A 19,073-nucleotide genomic window follows, 5' to 3' on the forward strand; every position below is an offset into this window, starting at 1 on the left:
GATGATGTAATATAATGCCCATATTTATTTTTTATCAAATATGGATTTAAATTGTTGTCAATGATACTGTAGAATGTAGTAACAATTTATTGAAAAACAAAATACATTTTATAATTTTTAATATTTTTTTCTGGGAAGTTTCCATTGAATTAAATTACCATTAATATATAGGTATTTTAACATTAATTAAGTATAAATAATATAGAAATATAGTATTTTAAAATATCTAGTGATGAATAAAGGGATATGGGGAACAAAGCCCCTACAGGTCATGTTAAATTATTTTACAATTGAAACGCAGTTTTAAAAATGTTGGATTGAGCTCCTTTACTTAGGTAATTTTTCTTTATTTGAGCACTACAATTAAGTATTTAGGTCTTTATATTGATGATATTAGAATATATGCACTTTACTGATATAAATATATATAATTAACAATTAAACTTGCATAAAATTGGCATAATATATTAGTATTTTCCGGCCTAGGAAATTTGGCGCCCCATTGCCCAGTACACCTAGTTAAGTTCTGAAATAGCCCCACACTGATCTTAATTAATTAGAGTTGAATGGTCCTCCAGATTGAGGATTAAACGCAGGACTAACAACCCTACTTAGTAAAAACATTTGTTCAGAAATCAATCAATAAGTCTCAGGATAAATTAAACGAAAAACAGATTTGAACTTGGAAATCAGATTACTGAAGGTTATTCGAAGAAGAAGACTATGATGAACAGACCATATATGGAGGAACCAAAATCCACTGCTATATTCAGTAGTAGAACAGAATTCCATGGGCAAAAAACTGTTAAAAAGCGGTAGGAAGATGAAATAAAAAAGGATGTGAAAGAGATAGGAAATGATTTCAGTTGGAAAAATCTAATGCTAGATAGAGAAGAATGGAAGCTTGCTCATGAGATGGGATGGTCTTAAAGGCCCAATAAACCCAAAAATAAGAAAAGAAATATTAGTATTTATATAACCATGCTATCACTATTATTGGTTATATGTGTTAGTAACAATTACAAGGACATATCAAAATATATTATGTACATATATACTAAAACCAAAAGAACAATTATCTCAAATACAAAAAAATATGAAGATGCTCGAATATCATTACTAATATTAATAGTATTAATATATATATATATTAAGCAATATTCAACTCCAACTAAAAATATACCAATTTTAAAAAGAGCCAAAATTAAATATTAAATCATACCAGCAATCTTTTCTTGAACTGAAGTATTAATAGGAAAAAATCTCTTTTCATTTTGATATCAAAAGTAAGTTTTACAATAAACCAATTCTAAATTGTAGAACCCAACAACAGTTCTTATAAAAGAAGAGCAGTAATGATATAAAAATCAATAAAATATATAAAATAATGTATCCCTAATTACTTTTTACTTACATCACAAAATCTAGTTATCTTAAACTCACATTTCCCCTTTAATTTTAGTTATAAATACCAACCTCCGATGTGAGTCATAACGTTTTAAACTAGCTAACTCCTCATCGTCTTTCCAATTATTAAATTCTACAGTTCATTTTATTGAAATATGCATTAAGAATCCAAAACATTTTTATTAAAACATGTGTATTGTACTATACTATTATTGTCTATTGTGTTTGTGTAATGTGTATTTAATTATGTATTATTAATTTTTATACTCAAATTGTTTTAATATTTATCAAAGCACTATAAAATAAATCATTAAATCTTTATATTTCATGTTATAATAAATATAAAAAAATACATTATACAATGTCATAGTTCGATCAGTCGATGATTCTGATGATTCTTTGATTGCTGATTAACATAAAACTGATGACACAGAATATAATCAATTTAGTAATAAAGTAACTTCCATGATAGCGTGATAATGATAAGGATTCTTCTAATGATAAAATCATTTTTTTCAAACTTAAAAAAATGAAACTAAAGTTAATCATGGAGTAGAAACCATGTTCACAACACGTGAAATGTTTACAGTATTTTCTTCCATGATGGTGTTCCGTCATTTTTAGGTTACGTTATCTCTTTTTGGATTGTTGTCTCTTCTTGGGTTTTATTGCTCCTCTGTAAAAATCATTACTTTTGCACGGCGTATTCTTTAGGTTTACGTCGTTCGTTTTTGGTTATTCGTATTAATAATGGTAAGTAATCGAGATTAATTATAAATAAATAGACTTATTTCAATCCTTTATAAGTTTTCCGTTTTATACTTTCGCGGATTCAAACGGATAAAATTGCTAACCTCTTAGTTCGCCTAAAAGCTATATTTTTGTAATCGGCGAGCTATTACGTATGTTCATTTTGACATTCTAACTTTCAGGGTTTCGTTAAAGTTGTTAAGAACAAACAGTACTTTAAGCGTTATCAAGTCAAATTCAAGAGGCGTCGTGAAGGTAAAACTGACTACTATGCTCGCAAACGTTTGATCGTCCAAGACAAGAATAAATATGACACTCCCAAATACCGTTTAATCGTTCGTTTCTCCAACCGAGACATCACATGCCAGGTTCGTTTAAATTTGTAATTCAATGGTTTAACAGATTTTTTCAGTAAATTTTTTATGAATGTTTAGGTTGCACACTCTCGCATTGAAGGAGACAAAATTGTATGTGCTGCATACAGCCATGAACTACCTAAATATGGTGTTAAAGTAGGTTTAACCAATTATGCTGCTGCTTACTGCACTGGACTTTTGGTTGCCCGCAGGGTAAGTTATTTTATTTTTAGATTGTGATGTCATGTTTTAATTCCATGTGTCCTTTAGTTATTGAAAAAACTTGGTTTGGACCGTTTGTATGAAGGATTAAAAGAGGCTAATGGTGAAGAATACTACGTTGAACCTGCAGATGAAGGTCCAAATGCTTTCCGTTGCAATCTAGATGTTGGTTTGATGAAAACCAGCACTGGTGCTAGAGTTTTTGGAGCAATGAAAGGAGCCGTTGATGGAGGTTTCAACATTCCTCACAGGTAAAGATAAATTAGCTAAGTTTTAATAATTTATAAAACTGGTATTATTCTTTTTATATATTTATAGTGTAAAGCGATTCCCTGGCTACGATGCTGAAGCCAAAGAATACAGTGCTGAAACTCATCGTAAGCACATTTTGGGCTTGCACGTTGCTGAATACATGCGAAAATTAGAAGAAGAAGATGAAGATGCTTACAATCGTCAGTTCTCTCAGTACATCAAATTAGGAATTGTTGCCGATGATGTAAGTTTTTTATTATTAAAGATAGGTGCATAAAATGATATATTAATTAAAAATATAATAAATAATACTTCTTGTTGCATTGGTGGTTATAAAATAGAAGATGATAATTATATTTGATATTGTTCTTTTAAAATAAATCTTTAATGTTAAAAACTTTAATTTTTGATAACCTACATTTGCTAAGCTTCAGATGCAATTAACAGTATTTAGAAAATATTGTGATCTTTGACTCAGACTATTCACCTTTTTTTTTAACCCTTGGATTGCTGAATTTTATTAATTTTTTTATTTGATACCAATATTTATATATACCTTTTATAAATGAGAAAAGATAGCTACAACAAAAAATGGAATCAAAGTATTGAAATGTAAATGTAACCAGTTTTATTCTTTCGTATGTACTATTATAATTAACTTTTAAAAAAATTCATAAAACCCTAATAATTTTTCGAGAAAACCACTGGCACGATAAAGAATCTAACAATTCCTAAATGTATATTATATCTTAGAGAATAAAAAAATATTTTTTTCTTCAAAGAAAATTAAGAAATCATAGAATATTTTTAGGAATAGTGTAAAGGAATAATATAAATTTTTCCCTCAAGTAGATTTTTAACTCTCGACTAAACGTGTTGATGTATGCAAGATTTACCATTTATCTGATTCTATTTCGATTCATAATTTTTTTCAGTTATTCCCATAGTCTTAACTTTCTGTGTGATGTATATAATAGTTAAAATTCCATTTTAGTTGTTTTTTGATCTTTGCAGTAACATAAATAAGCTTCATATTAAATTATTATTGTGTTTATGTATGACATGAAATACTTTTATCAATTATAACATAAAAATTACAACATTTTTTTTTTTATATATATTATGATAAAACTTACAACAATATTAAATTAAATTTTGGTATAAACCAAGTTGATATATAAAATATACTGCTCATTACGGGATAAACATAATATATTGACCATACTTATTTACAACTTAGGAGGACATATCAATATCCTTTAAATAATATAAGAAGTACATCTTAGATTTTTATAAAGAATTTTCTGTGCATGAAAATATATTTAACTACAAAGTTCTACTAATTAACACATTTCATTATTTTTTAGTTGGAAAATATGTACAAGAAAGCTCATGAAAATATCAGAAGTGACCCGAAACGAGATAGGAAACCGAAGAAGGATGTTTCAAAGGAACCTAAACGCTGGAACGCTAAGAAATTAACTAATGCTGAACGCAAACAACGTGTTGTGGACGCCAAAGCTGCGTATCTTAAAGAGTTACAAGGCGAAGAGATGGAATCCTAAACCGTTTTATGTGCTGAGTGTATTATTTCAATAAAACATATAAAACTCACTAAAAGTTTTTTATCTAGTATTCCAAATTTCCCTCAATTTTTTTTAGGTATTTATAGTTTTGTTAACTCTATTTAGTCTTATGTTGTAAATCAAACAAAGTTATGGTATTGCTAAAAGTATCTAATAAATACATTTACACTATTCATAATGAGATCATACTACAACTACCAACTTGTCCAAAAGGAAAGTGACAGATAAACATTATCTGAATACCACTTGAAAAATTAGTCTCTGTACAAATATATTCTTATTTTGAATTGAGTAAAAAAAGAGTCCTGCATAAAACCATATAATATTTAATTATCATAGTAGCCTGGAAATAGCTACGACTAACTAAATGGGCAGTTCACATATTTATTATTATTATGTAATAAAAAACTATTTTATGATTGCCTCTTTTTAAACATCACTTCTATGTCTATTAAATGTCATTATTCTCTTTCGCCCTTTTTAAAATAACAATATCATAAATTTAAACATTAACAGTATAATGCATTCAATTATTTTTTACAAGGTATACTTTGGCTTTGGTAAAATAATACTATTATTGAAATATAATGTGTACTATAAATTAAAAATACCTGTTCATTAATTTTACCTTAATCCATAAAGTTGTGTAACTAAAATTAATTCACTTTAATAGAAATGACATGAGTTTTTAATAAATACCTATTGGTAGGATGGTTTATTAGGACTTCTAAATCAAATAATACTTGTTACATTTTATAGTCATCCTTGTCCATATAATACCGAGGGGCAAGACGAGGTGCTTGTCCCCTCCTCCTAGGATTTCAAATTTTTTCACTAATTGTAATGACAAAACATGATCATAAATTATAAATAAAATGTATAAAAAATCTTCATTTATTTTTCAAATTAATTCCCCCTCAATAAAAATGTCTGGGGACGTTCATGTACTTTTTTAAATGCAACTTTAATTGTATTATTTTTGTTAATTAATGTGAAGACATCTCATTTAGCCATTTAAATAGGTACATGTTTTTTTGATGAAGTTAATCAGATATGATTAACAGTACACAATATTATATTTGCAATGGCTGGATAAAGTAAAGAATTCAAATAATACCTAACGACTGACTACATCAATTTCAAATAGTAGGTTGTCATTTGCCATGAATGATGTATGATGTATCAATGGAATTGTATGTGATATTAAATTTAAAACTAAGGTCCATTATACTTTTTATACAGGTTTAGCTTTAATTAATTGTAAAATGATAAAATATAACCTAACCTTAAACATCGATACAAAAACCTGTTACTTCCAAACAAAATTATACGAGTTAGTTTTAAACTATTTTTAATTTATTTTCAACTACATTAACCAAAGCCGGACAATATAAGTTCCTACACATTTTGCCTTTGTCCATACTACTAATATTCTATACCTACTTAGCAGATAAAAAGTAACATAGGTATAAACTCTTATAATTGTCTTAAAATATTAAAAATTCTAATTTATTTTTAATAATATAGTTATTTTATACTTATAAATGTTCAATTATTACATAATTATAAAAATAAAATATTGCCAAAGTGATACAAATGTTTTACAAAGAATTAAAAGAATATATTATATTCATTTTTTATCGCTTAGAAACTTACTTACATTTTTGATAAAATCGATTTTATTTTTTTGATATAACTCGTTTAAAATATGTATGAATTTCATAAAATGTGTTTATATTGTCATTAATCATTTTCTATTTATGATTACCTTTTTCAAAATATTTCGACTCTTTTTGAGCTATTTATAAGCATGATAAAATTTTAATTTTTTGTTTTTTACTAGTTGTTAATAAAACATTATTTACTCGGTCAAAAAAACACTATTAGATTAAGACCGACGATTGACAATAAATAAACGCAGCACCGTTTTACCATTTCCCATTTTCTTTGGACTTTGATCGTCCACTACCGGTACTTATTGTGTATTGCAATCGCGGGTCGTCGATTACCTACGACTAGTTTTATTAATACCAGTTATAAACAGCAATTAACAGTCGGAAAAAAATACATATATACCTAGGTATATAAAAGTCTATACAAACTAAAAAACCCCTTTTGCCCCCTAAGAGGTCGAATTTTGAAAAATCCTTTCTTAGTATTCCCCTACTTCGTTTCGTACTTTAGTACCTCTTACCCTAGTACTTTGTTCCTTGCTTAAGGAATCCCTGTACAACATTTCAAGTCTCTAGATCCAGCAGTTTGGTCTGGGCGTTGATGAGCGAATAGGGGGGTCTCCTACATGTATAAGTGTAGTTATTATCTATTTAAAATTCGATCCTATTTCTTCTGTTTTACCATATTTATAGAAAGATATTATTAAACTTTGAGTTATATAAATTTATATAATGTGATACAAGTATATATTATTATTTATTCTAATAATTAAATACAAATATCGTGATAATTATTAATTGCAATATTTTTGGACAAAAATATGCCAGCCTATTGTAATATGTACTTAGAGTAATTAAATGACAGTAAAATAATTAACATATTTAGTGTTACCTATAACTGATATAGACTGACGGGCCGTTTCCGCTCAGAATCATTTTTCGTACATAAAAATATTATATCGTTGAATTCAAATTTAACACACCTAAAATAGTTAGTTAGTAACTAACTTGAAACTTGACATCCAGTGTATAGAATAGTGATACTCACTCGACTACCATTTTTAATTATTTTAATCGATACTACAAACATCATTTAAAAAAAAAAAAAGATAAATAGTAAGGACTAATTAGTGCGATTTTAGTTTTTGGTTTATTTACCAATTACTATTGAAGAGCTTTGTGTCGGCTAAAAAAAATGAACATCTGAAACGTACATAGCTATATACTTATACACCTACACATAAATAAGTTATAGGTGTCTCGTGTCTATTAGAACAGATTATTATATATGGTTTATATTATATTGTATTTTGTTATAATAGCTGGTAATTGGTATATTATGTTCTGTTTATCTCAGAGACTATAATATGTCATACGTGTGTCTAGTTTAGTAGTTCCTAAAAAACTAAAAAAAATTATCTTTTCATATAGGTAATCAACTTGATCAAGGTCTGGTAACCATATTAAAATACCAATCATAGCACTCATTAAGTCATAACCATTCGGTTATCACTCAATTCTTATAATAATTTATATTGGTTTCGTGTTAACAAAGCGTTCTGGCATACATGTCAATTGGCATTATTTTACGTGCAACGTGCGTCGCGATCAACAGCAATGATCGTGCAACACAATTTATTTGTCCACATAAATCACAGGGTTGGCGACAAATACGCACGTTTTAGTCGATAGTATATAATATAAAACGTTGTATAATTATGAAACATGTGTCGTGTATAAAATAAAACATAAAATATATTACTATCGTATAAGCCATGAGACATGCAACTATGCAAGGTAAGTGGTAATAGGTACATTAGTAGTTTAGTACCTAGGTATGTATATTGTATAAATTATTTTACGTTTGGGAAGGTATGTACAATGTATCTATAATGGCTATTTCTGTAATATATATATATATATATATATATATATATATTATTATAAAATATAAATACATAAGAATAAGAGATATAGTTGTTCTGATGTACCTATAGGGTGATGGATGATCAATGATCAGTTTACGTCATGTAGAATTTTCTTAGTCAATATTAGTATCTATGTATTTTTTTTTTTTTTTATAGTTTCAATAAAATTTTACAAAAAGAAAATCTTATACATATTTTATTCTAGTGATTTTCTGTTTTTATTTTACCTGGATCACAACTTAAATTTTTTCCACTAGTTTGTGAAAAATATAGATAGTAATGTTATTTTATCCAAAAACCGAAGTGAAATCTACAAAAATTCAACCAGGAACAAACATTTAATAAACATAGTTCGATTTAAAAATCGAAACAATGAAAACCATAGAAAAATAAACTACAATTGTCATGGTTAATATTTTTTTTCATATTTTTCGACACCATATTATTATCGTAACATATTTATTTATTTTTTCAGTTCGATTTAGCCTCGTAATAATCTCCAAGGTTCGTAACGCATCATTAAAAATAAATTATAATAAATAACATAACAATATAATGTAATAAAATAACATTTTTTTTCGATATTATTTAATATGATAAATTATGTATCTATAATAAGGTTTACTAGAATGCATGTTTATAAAAAAAAAAAAAAATAATACTTGTATACAACATTTTTCAAGCTACTGGATAAAAAGTTTTTTTTCATTTTTTTTTTTTTCAATAAAAAACGCAAAATATCGGTCTAACCAATCACCTTGTATACGCGTGTGCATGTAGGTACTATATCATAAAATAATATATATTTTTTCCACTGCGGCAATCCGAGGAGGACCGCGACCGATCGTCGCATCGCGGATAAAATATATAAATAATATTATTTTACGTCCGCGTGCGCAAAATATTCGAAACGAGGTCGGCCGGCCGGGTAGACGTGCCTCGTTCTCGTCGCTCCGATAGTAATTGATAATCCAATAAATCGCATCATCGTTCGCAAGCCCCCCACTCCGTGTTAATCTACAATAGTGCATCACGCGCATCGTAATCGTCGCCGTTGTAGTTTTACATTTTATCGCCACATCAGTATTCAGTTTCAGTAGTATAATATCACAGCACGACGATCGGTCGTCGCTCGCATTACTACACGTCCCGACGTTCACTGTTCAGATATTTTTGTTGTAAATCATACTATTACGATCTGAGACAGGAAAAATTTTACATTATTCGCAACGTTATTGGGTACATGTGATAAATAACATTACAATAAGGCCATATAAGGGTAACTTAGGTAATAATATATCTTATATTTAAAAAAAAGAAACCGAAGCCAACTGCAGCGCATTCGATCTTTAATATTTTATAGTCGCAGGTATGTACCACGTCGTTATAGCTATTAATATATTATAAATAATATTTATACTGTGTGTAGGTATCACGTCTCCGAATACAGTGACAGTAAATTTTTGTACTGGGGTTGCGCGCACCGTCGAACGAAATAGCCGGGTAACGTCGTACCTCCATAGCACCCCCGTGTCAATAACCTCAAAAAAAAAAAATAATAACAATAAAAAGGCAGTGCGCGAAAAAGAAAAAGAAAAAGGGATAACAATATAGGAGAAAAAACCGATTTTGCCCGACTCACGTACGATACTATTTAGGTCGACCGCGCGCGCGGTTGTTTGTTCGATAAAAACGATTTCATCACTCAACACCGTTCGCGTTAAGCGGTCATCGTCGTCTCGCATGCGTTCCGCCGTCCCCCGCAGCCGCCTGCAGTGGTGGTGGTGACGACGAGTTGTCGCCTGTCCGTCCGGTGGTGCCACTGCTTCGTCCCTGATTCCTGTTCGTCGGTGTCGGTGCAGCTCTCCCGACCCGCGTGAAACTCCGTCCTTTCGCTTTTCGGCGTGGACGATCCTATGGACGCGTCCATCGTACCGGCGGCTTCCGTGGCCGCGCTGCTGATAGTGATGCTGCTGTCCGCGTCACCGGTGGCCGCTACGTCTGGGCCACTATTGGTCCGGTGCGCCAAGACGGAGCTGAGCGCGTGTTACTGCGGCCGGACGATGTACGACCGACAGGAATTGTACGCCGTCAACTGTACGGGAACAGGGCTGTCCACGCAAAAGAGCCTAGACGTGTTGCTGAACTTGCCCAGTGAAACCGAGGTGAGTGATCAACTATCTTTTGCAGTCCGTAGGTGGCACTTATTGGGTCCAGAAATCCGATATTTTTAAAATAACACGGTCATTTGCGGTTATAGCCGTGAAAATAGTTTTGCAAATTGAAAAAACTTGCATCAATAAAATGAAAATTCTTTGAAACGTAGTTACTCACATTCAGTAATCATTAATTTTTCTTTTGTCACCTTGCTTTGGCCCCGTTTTCTAGTATAGAAAGTGGCGGAAATATCATTTTCTCCCTTTAAATGCCTGGCCTGTTGATAGATGATTAATGATTATAACTAGTTTACATATCCGTACTATAATTTGTATTAATGTGATTAGTACATAGTAGATGAGGACTTGTCAATCTTGTGCCTTGTTGCCGTATCCGTACTAAATCTTATCTTTGGTTGCAGGTGCTGATATTCACAGGTAATTTTATGTCTGAGCTGCCGACAAACATATTTGGTCCCAACAGTACTATGGACAAACTACGATTCCTAGACATGTCTAATAATAGTATACAGGAGATAAAAGGAAAGAGTTATCATCATGTTTCGAATGTTGAACGACTGATACTCAACAACAACAAGATAGGATTAAATGGCATTGGGTTTCATCATCCCAGGTGAGTTTCAAATAATTCTTCTTTTTTTTTAAAATCTTAATATCTAACTAAGTAATGTAAATTTCATAATCATAGTTATAACATAGTGATAGTGACCTCTTGTTTTTAATTTGATCAATATCTCTTGTTAAAATAAATATATTAACATAAATCTGTTTATTTAAACTTTAGGATATGTTAAAAAATTGTTACCATTTTTATTTTTAATTATATTTTTGAATTTAAAATCTATTATTCATATTTTTATTTAACAATACAAGTATTAAAAAAGGTGACTTGTATTATTCATCTCTAATGAATATTAAGTAAGCTATTATATAAATTTGTGAGGTCACTATCTTGATATTCATTAAAAGTAATAATTACTCACTAGTGTGTGATCTCATCATGTTGTTTGTTTGCCACACCTAGTAGGACCACCTACTGATTGAATTATTCAGTACCAGAATGTCTATATAAGGATTGATTTATGCATTTATTTTAAATATTATTCCAGTAATTTAAGTATTAAGTAAACATTGGTATACCATCTTCTATGATTTACATAAACTCAAATTTAACTTAATTAATACAATCATTTATGCAATTAAAAATCTATCAAATTATTATTTTTTCATAGAATAAATAATAAACAAAACTAATACTTGGTCTAAAATTTCTTGTTGAAATTTTATTTAAAAGTGTTCCTCCCAACATTTATCATAATAATTTAATAACATAATCCTATCCTAATAATAATAAAATACCTCTAAGTATTAAAAGGTAAAATGTTTTCTATATTTTTTTTATTTTCTTTTATGATTCAAACAAATTTTAAGAATTAACACCATCAAAATTTTATTTTATAGAGTATTTTCAAACTTTGAAAGTTTGGTAGAACTACATCTCACTAATGCATTTGCTGATGAGGGTGTTATGAACATTACTACTGACTTGCATGAAGTATTCCTCTACAGTAATTTAAGTCGCTTGGCCAAACTTCATCTTGAACAAAACAAGATAAGTGTCATAACAGAACCTCTTGTTTTCTGCCAATTGCCTCGTCTACTTGACTTACATCTCAGCAACAATCAACTTACAGGCATTAATTTTGACATTAAGTGTTTGCCACATTTACGTTTTATTGACTTAGAAGGTAATCTTATACGTGGACTCTCTGAAGAACAATTCTCCATCTTAGATAGTGTACAATCTAACAATAAATCTTTAGCCATCGATTTGTCCAATAATCCATTTTCTTGTGGTTGTAATATTGAAAACCTTTATAGTTGGTTGCGTACCACTAAGGTTTATGTTCGCAATAGTGATTCAATAAGATGTATCCAAGATTTGCCAAAAAACCCTCTTGACCCATATGCTGCTTATCGCAATGATTGTCCAACTCCAATACGCACCACATTAGTTGATGGTAATCATGGCGGACACAAATTGGTAATGCTTTTTGTGTTTTGTGCTGTGATAGCATTTTTGGGTGTTGTAGTATATGTATCTAGATTTGGATTGAAACGATTGAGACCTGAATTTAATACTTCAAGAAAAATACACTACACAACTATTGGAAAATGTGAAGAACAAGAAATACATGTATGATAGTATGATAAATGATTAGTGGTATTAACAGTATGGCATGTGGAAATTCCGACTCATGCTTTAGGGAAAGACTGATAACTGTTTTTTTTTTTTTATTATTATTCAATTTAATTAAATAATTAAAGAGTATATTTATGAATTGTTACTCTTTTGTATATTTATGTTGTGGAAATTTTGAATGGACAATTTTAAAAGAAAACATTTTCATTTTTGATTGATGCAAGTTTTTTATTATTTTATTAATGACATTAAGAAAATTACTGTTATATAACATATTTATTATTTTTTTAAATGATTTTTATTGTCGATTTGTCATATATTGTTGATCTCTTATATCTCTTGTTCCTTAAAAGTATCTCTATCTATTTGTAGGGTGAAAGTATGGCCAGTCGGACTTTCCACATCTGTTAATACCTATTCCCCTTAGTAGCTATAAAAAACATGTCGCTTTGTGTTCATTCACGTCATGTATCTGTTATAAAGGAAACTTAAAGTTGACTACCTAGTATTTGATTAAGTATTATGAATTTTTTAAAATCCTAGTGAGATGTTATAAAAATACACCGTCCCATTTATTTTTATTTTTTGTTGCTAAGTGTTAACATTATATAATTTTTAAATGAATGAGCTTTTACATATGTATTTATGTACTTACAAGATTACGCTGGTTATTTTTGACTAGCACATGTTTTCAACACACTATTTTAGTCCACTTTTCCTAATTTTTAATAATTTATTACTTTCTATATTAAAATTTAGAAAACACTAAAGTTAATGACATTAGACTTATTATCTAATAATTTATAGTAATCATAGGCGCAACTAGACCTACATTTTTTGGGGTGCTAATATTTTAGATATTGGATTAGTGTTAAATTAAACATTATTGAAAGCCATTAAATATACTTCTATTAAAATTATAAGATAAAAACAAAGAATAGGGTATAAACATTTGGTGGTGCTGAAATTCTTTTAGCATTCCCTAGTTGCGCCTATATTCATGTTTCTTGTCACCAATATTATTATGTAACATTTATGTAGTTATACCTTTGTTATTTGATTATCTGTACTAACTTATGCCTTATGGATATTGTATTCTTGTTAGACAATCAAGAAACTCGAGAAGAACACCAATGGCTTTTTCACAATATATTTGCTATAATAATGATTAATTTTACATTTGTGGTAAACCATAATTTTAATATATTATATACGTATATATGATGTACTCAAATTTCATCTCATGTTACATTTATAAACATTCTCAAGTTTCTTGAATTACAATATTTATTGTGATTTATGTTAAATGTAAATATAAATGCTTAGGATATTTAACTTATATTTAGAAGTATAATTACACATTAATTTATTTATCTATACTTGGCTAAAATTTAATTCTTAATTATATGCAATTTACAGTGTACGTTTTTATACCATTGTTAAAATTTGTTTCTTATAGATTTAAGTTTAGCAACGTAAATACTTCACGTTTCTCATTATTCTTCACTTGTAATCATAACTTATACTTAACTGCTTATTAAATACTTAGGCAATTGTTGACAATCCGAAGTTGCATATCTTGGATTCTAATGTTATTGTAATAATAAAAATTAACACCACACTGTAAACAAACCTTCATTAAAAACTTAAAAAGGATAACAAAATAATATTTAGACAGCTTTTACTTGTCTCGTATTATATGATTGTTTTAAAGGTAACGTCGTCGGAATATTAAAAATGTTTCATATAAAATGAAAAAAAGAAAAAAAAATGTTAAATGTACTTAACAAATTTGTTGATGTTTTGTTTTGAATCTCGGATTTTATAACGTTGTTTATAATGTGTATATATTATGATGAGTTGTGAAGACGCACTTAACACTTTGCGCTCTGTTGTCAGTTAAATGTTTTCTGATAACACCGTTTTAGCTGAGTCAATAAAAATTCCAAAATATGTCATATTGTTTGATTTTGATGACAATTTATCTCATGTGCAGTTGGCATATTTTCATTTTACAATGCAAATCCAAATACGCGTTGATTGTTACTATTATTACTGTATTGGAGCGCAAAGAGTTGAAACGTTTATTATTATTATTATTATTATTATTACTATTATTATAAAATATTATATAAAAGGAAAAAACAAATAATAAAAAAAATATATACATATAAGTATATCGTATAAATGTATAATATATTTAAAACCTTTTTAGTTTTTAAATTTAAAAAAGCTTCAGCTGTGTTAATTAGCATGACGTACATAATAACTAATCGTTACAATAATTGATAACTTGGTAATCTGTACATCGAGGGACGCTTCATAATATTCTATTTCGTAAACCTATAATATCCTTGTTGTGTCATGGTGAGTGTTAAACATTTTATCATCGTCGTCTGTAATATTATCGAATTAATGGATACTCGCCCCTGCAGAGTGATATGAGTAAAGACCGGATTTATATGCATTTTAAATTGTAAAATATGCATGCAAACATGCACTAAAAAAAGTCAAAATATGCAAGGAAAAAATGCAAAACATGCAAAATAAAATTTCAATTTTATATTTGATTTTAATTTTGCAGTGATAATTATTTATTAATTTTATTACATTTTTCATAAACAAAAAGTTACATGTATAATATAGTACAAAAATTTAATTTTTTGTTAAATTGTAATTTAATTTTTAAACATTGATATATTGTAAAAAATATTTTATTAAAATTAAATAGTAGATACATTGGTGATATACTGATATAAATAGGAAAAAAGTACGAACAATTTTATTGAAGGTAGTAAATTATTAATTTGAAAAACAATAAGTTATCAAAGTATGTTCCATGTTTATTTCCGTGAAATTATGACGGCGATCTGTAAGAATGTACTTGTATGATGAAAAACTACGTTCGACATCAACACTGGTGATTGGAGCATATTTAAAATTTGCTATTATATCCAGCGAATAATTTGGAACAGATAAATCGTCGAAATTAGCACTGTCACCTTGAAGTATTTTTGAAATTTCTTTTAAAACCATTAATCCTTTATTTTTATTCAAAACGTTTTTACATTTTGTTTTAATTATTGTACTATTTGCACTAGTAGGAAGTTCATTAACAGAGTTTTCCACTTGTTCTAAAATTTTTAACGAGTCTACAAGGGACAAATTAGAGGTTTCAAGCTTTTTGATACTTTCAACGATACATAAAAAATTTGCTTTAATGTAAGCAAGATCATATTTTACATTAAATTTATTAAAAATTGATTTACAATTTTGAATGCATTTTGTATTATCTTCTAAGTTTTCAATCACATTTTTGAACTCTTCAAAATGATCTGCGTAAAAAAAGGCTGACTCTAGCCAAGTACCCCAACGGGTAATTATTGGCTGCGGTGGTAAATGTGTAATTGGCAACATTTCTTTATATAATTGAATTCTATACGGAGCCTTTGAGATATTCTTTGAGACGTAAAATATTTGATATTATAATATTATATAAACGTACCTATGATCTATGTTTTTATTTGTATATTTGTACGGTTTTTGTTAAAATATGCAAAAATATGCAGATCATGCATTAACGTCAGAATATGCAAAAATATGCAGTATAAAATTTTGATATTTAATCAATCAAGTAATGATTTGTGGACACTCATTGACTGCATGTATATGATGTTGAAAATAACAACATGCATTTTATGCAAAATCCGGTCTTTAGATATGAGTGTTCGGCGAGCCAATTTATTTCATCAGCTCGGCGAAGCGCCCAACGTGTGTGCGATGTACCTATGTGTCCAATATATATATATATATATACTTGTAATGCGTAATTGAATTATCGATACAGTAAAATTGTGTAGTACCCACTTGACACGACCACGTGCCTGTGCAATTTAAAACTCCAAGTAAACGGAAGTGCGTGGAGTTATTTCGAATGCAATCGAATAACATTATAATATGCTGTCGGTACTATACGTATAGGTACGGTACACTAACCTCCTCTATTCGTACGTTGTTATTAATTGAAACGAATAGAGAATGATCGCCCGTTTTATTTGTATGCCTAAAGGCTAAGAGTTACCCACGGCGCCGACAAAGCTATTTTTCATTTCGTATCGCCGACAGTCATCCGATATTGGATGTATCTACTCGTAAAATCGCAAGCCAAGTAATGCATTATAACCACGTGATGTTCGTTAGCCACTCGATTACTAAATAGATAATAATATGTTCCTATTTACCTTCCATCTGTTTTTGGTTTTACGGACAACAAATGTTATAAAAAAATCAAACAATAAAACGCCTTGTATTAGGGATAAAATAGGTAGGTAGAGTATAATAAGGTCACACGTTTCAACGTGTGTATATGTGTATATGTATAGAGAGAAAAATAAAATATCGATAAGTTAGAATTTCAAAGGTGTTTAAAAAAATTGATCATTATATTTTACAATGTTTAAAATTTTTCTTTGTTTATTAATATTGAAAAAAAAATTCTATACAACGTGGAACTATACATTTCACTCTATAGATGTACCTACTATAAAAATTCTATAAACAACAATATGTGTCGATGGCATAAAATATTTTAAACCTCTTTATACGTGTAAAATGTCAATATCTAACCTACATTTTAAATTGTGTCATTTTAGTACGCGTATTCATTTTTTAGACTACCTATTCTGCATAATATCTACATGAGTACCTATACACATATTATACACAATATATTATATTTGACGAGACCGAGTGAATCAAAATTGTAGTCGCCATTGATTGGTTTCATATGAGTCTCGTCGTTTTGCTGCAGTGTGTCACGCATCGATTTTAAGTACGACACTTTTACCTAGCTCTTATGTGTTTTTCCTACACCTAAACTAAAGCTATGACTAACCGTAAGAAAATACGATGTTTTGGAAAATCATAAATTACTATAGATACACGTCAATAAGTATGCAAATTATTATTGTTATTTAGTCAATATATAAAAATTTAATGAGAATATACCTCGATACTTCACCTCATTTCTTTATTTTATTCTCAGTGTGTAAGAATAGTGTCCAAGAAGCCACCCATTCCCAATCAAACAATGATTTCTAAGTTTATATAGGTAGGTAAATGAAGATATGCATTTTTTTTCGTTTTGGTAGGAGGGATCCAGTCAAGCTGTTTTTTTTTGATTTTCTATTTTATTGTGAACATAATAAACCATTCTTAGTATGCATATAACTAATAAATTACAATTTAATTTAAAACAAGTACACAATACAGTTATATCACATATTATAATATATCTTGTATTCATTTATTCAGTTATGAATTATGATCACTGATCAGTGCACAGACCGGGAAAAGGTTTAAGAAGTTATCCTTCGAAATTCCTTTACAAAAATAAATTATTTACTCAAGTTTTATCTTCCTTAACCAAAAACATATATATTTCCCTACTTCCCTAATTCAATATACGTACCTGTCTACGTGTAATTGGTTTGCAATATTTACTTATTAGATAGGTACATTCATTTTATACTAAAAAATCATGATTTTTAAATAATATAGCTCGTATGGGTATACGTATGTCGTATAGGTACACATACATAATATACTATTATGATATTTATAGTTGTTCAATTAGGTGCTTGTGCAGTGTATACTATAGTTTTAATTTTGTAAACAATATCGAATTATTTATATTTTTTGAAAGTAAATACCTAAATGAATAAATGTTTATTTTTTCTTAGTAAATTTGACGATTATATATAATATATTTATGGTTGCGGTATTCATCTTCGGTATACTATTGTATGGTAATATATATACAATGCCTTAATAATATTAAGGTTCGGTCGTTGTTTATGCAACAACAATATTTATGTATATTGTATTATCGTCATAAACGTATATATAACGCACGATTGTATTTAATTTATAACACAATAAAATATAAGATTACCTACCTAACCGTTTCTAGGATTAGAGCTTTTTGTTGTTGCGCTGCATAATATGCTAAAAACAGCGAAAATAATAATCATTAAGCTTGGTAGTAAGTATATGGCGTCTGGCTCTTTCAGGTTTAGTTGATATTTTACTGTAACAAACATACAAATTTCTATCTTCTAATGAAATCCCTATGTATGTTCAACGAACTTGTGCTTATTTATTTTGTTCGTATAAAGTGATTATTATATAAAATACATGTATAGCTGTAGTTGATGAAAAGGATTTACATTTTATAAAAAAATAAAAAAATAAAAAATTCAATTTTGAATAGGTTATTGCAGTAATGAAATGCAATTACCAATGTCTATTTAAAATCACCGACCCTAAAAAAAGGATTGGCTTAGCTGAAGTGTTAAAAATTTTAATAATTTAGTCATATCAGAAATCACCGGAAACCAATCAGCACACGCATCCCATTCAATATTATTTTTATATCAATATATTTGTGTGACGGTAAAATTCGAAAATGACTCTGTACGCCGAGATACTGTCATAAAATAATGTGTATAAAATATAAAT

The 19,073-nt window shown here is 28.8% G+C and overlaps 2 protein-coding genes across 3 annotated transcripts; both read left to right on the forward strand.

Moving 5' to 3' along the window:
* The first annotated feature begins 2,045 nt into the window (after positions 1-2,045).
* On the forward strand, positions 2,046-4,607 carry LOC112600595 (60S ribosomal protein L5). Its single transcript, XM_025347868.1, has 6 exons — positions 2,046-2,160; positions 2,340-2,525; positions 2,592-2,726; positions 2,784-2,986; positions 3,054-3,231; positions 4,355-4,607. The coding sequence occupies exons 1-6, from the start codon at positions 2,158-2,160 to the stop codon at positions 4,550-4,552; spliced, it is 903 nt and encodes a 300-aa protein (XP_025203653.1). The 5' UTR covers positions 2,046-2,157; the 3' UTR covers positions 4,553-4,607.
* Positions 4,608-8,998: 4,391 nt separating this feature from the next.
* On the forward strand, positions 8,999-12,699 carry LOC112600604 (trophoblast glycoprotein). Of its 2 annotated transcripts, XM_025347885.1 has the most exons (4): positions 8,999-9,543; positions 9,604-10,339; positions 10,753-10,964; positions 11,813-12,699. In XM_025347885.1, exons 2-4 carry the CDS (start codon positions 10,091-10,093, stop codon positions 12,552-12,554), a joined length of 1,203 nt encoding a protein of 400 aa, XP_025203670.1. In that variant the 5' UTR covers positions 8,999-9,543; positions 9,604-10,090; the 3' UTR covers positions 12,555-12,699. The 2 variants fall into 2 exon arrangements, with proteins under 2 accessions (XP_025203670.1, XP_025203663.1); XM_025347878.1 differs by having other exon boundaries at positions 8,999-10,339.
* The last annotated feature ends 6,374 nt before the right edge of the window (positions 12,700-19,073 follow it).

This window comes from Melanaphis sacchari, unplaced genomic scaffold (genome assembly GCF_002803265.2).
Source record: "Melanaphis sacchari strain LSU unplaced genomic scaffold, SCAv2.0 Contig0_pilon_pilon, whole genome shotgun sequence".
NCBI lineage: Eukaryota > Metazoa > Arthropoda > Insecta > Hemiptera > Aphididae > Melanaphis > Melanaphis sacchari.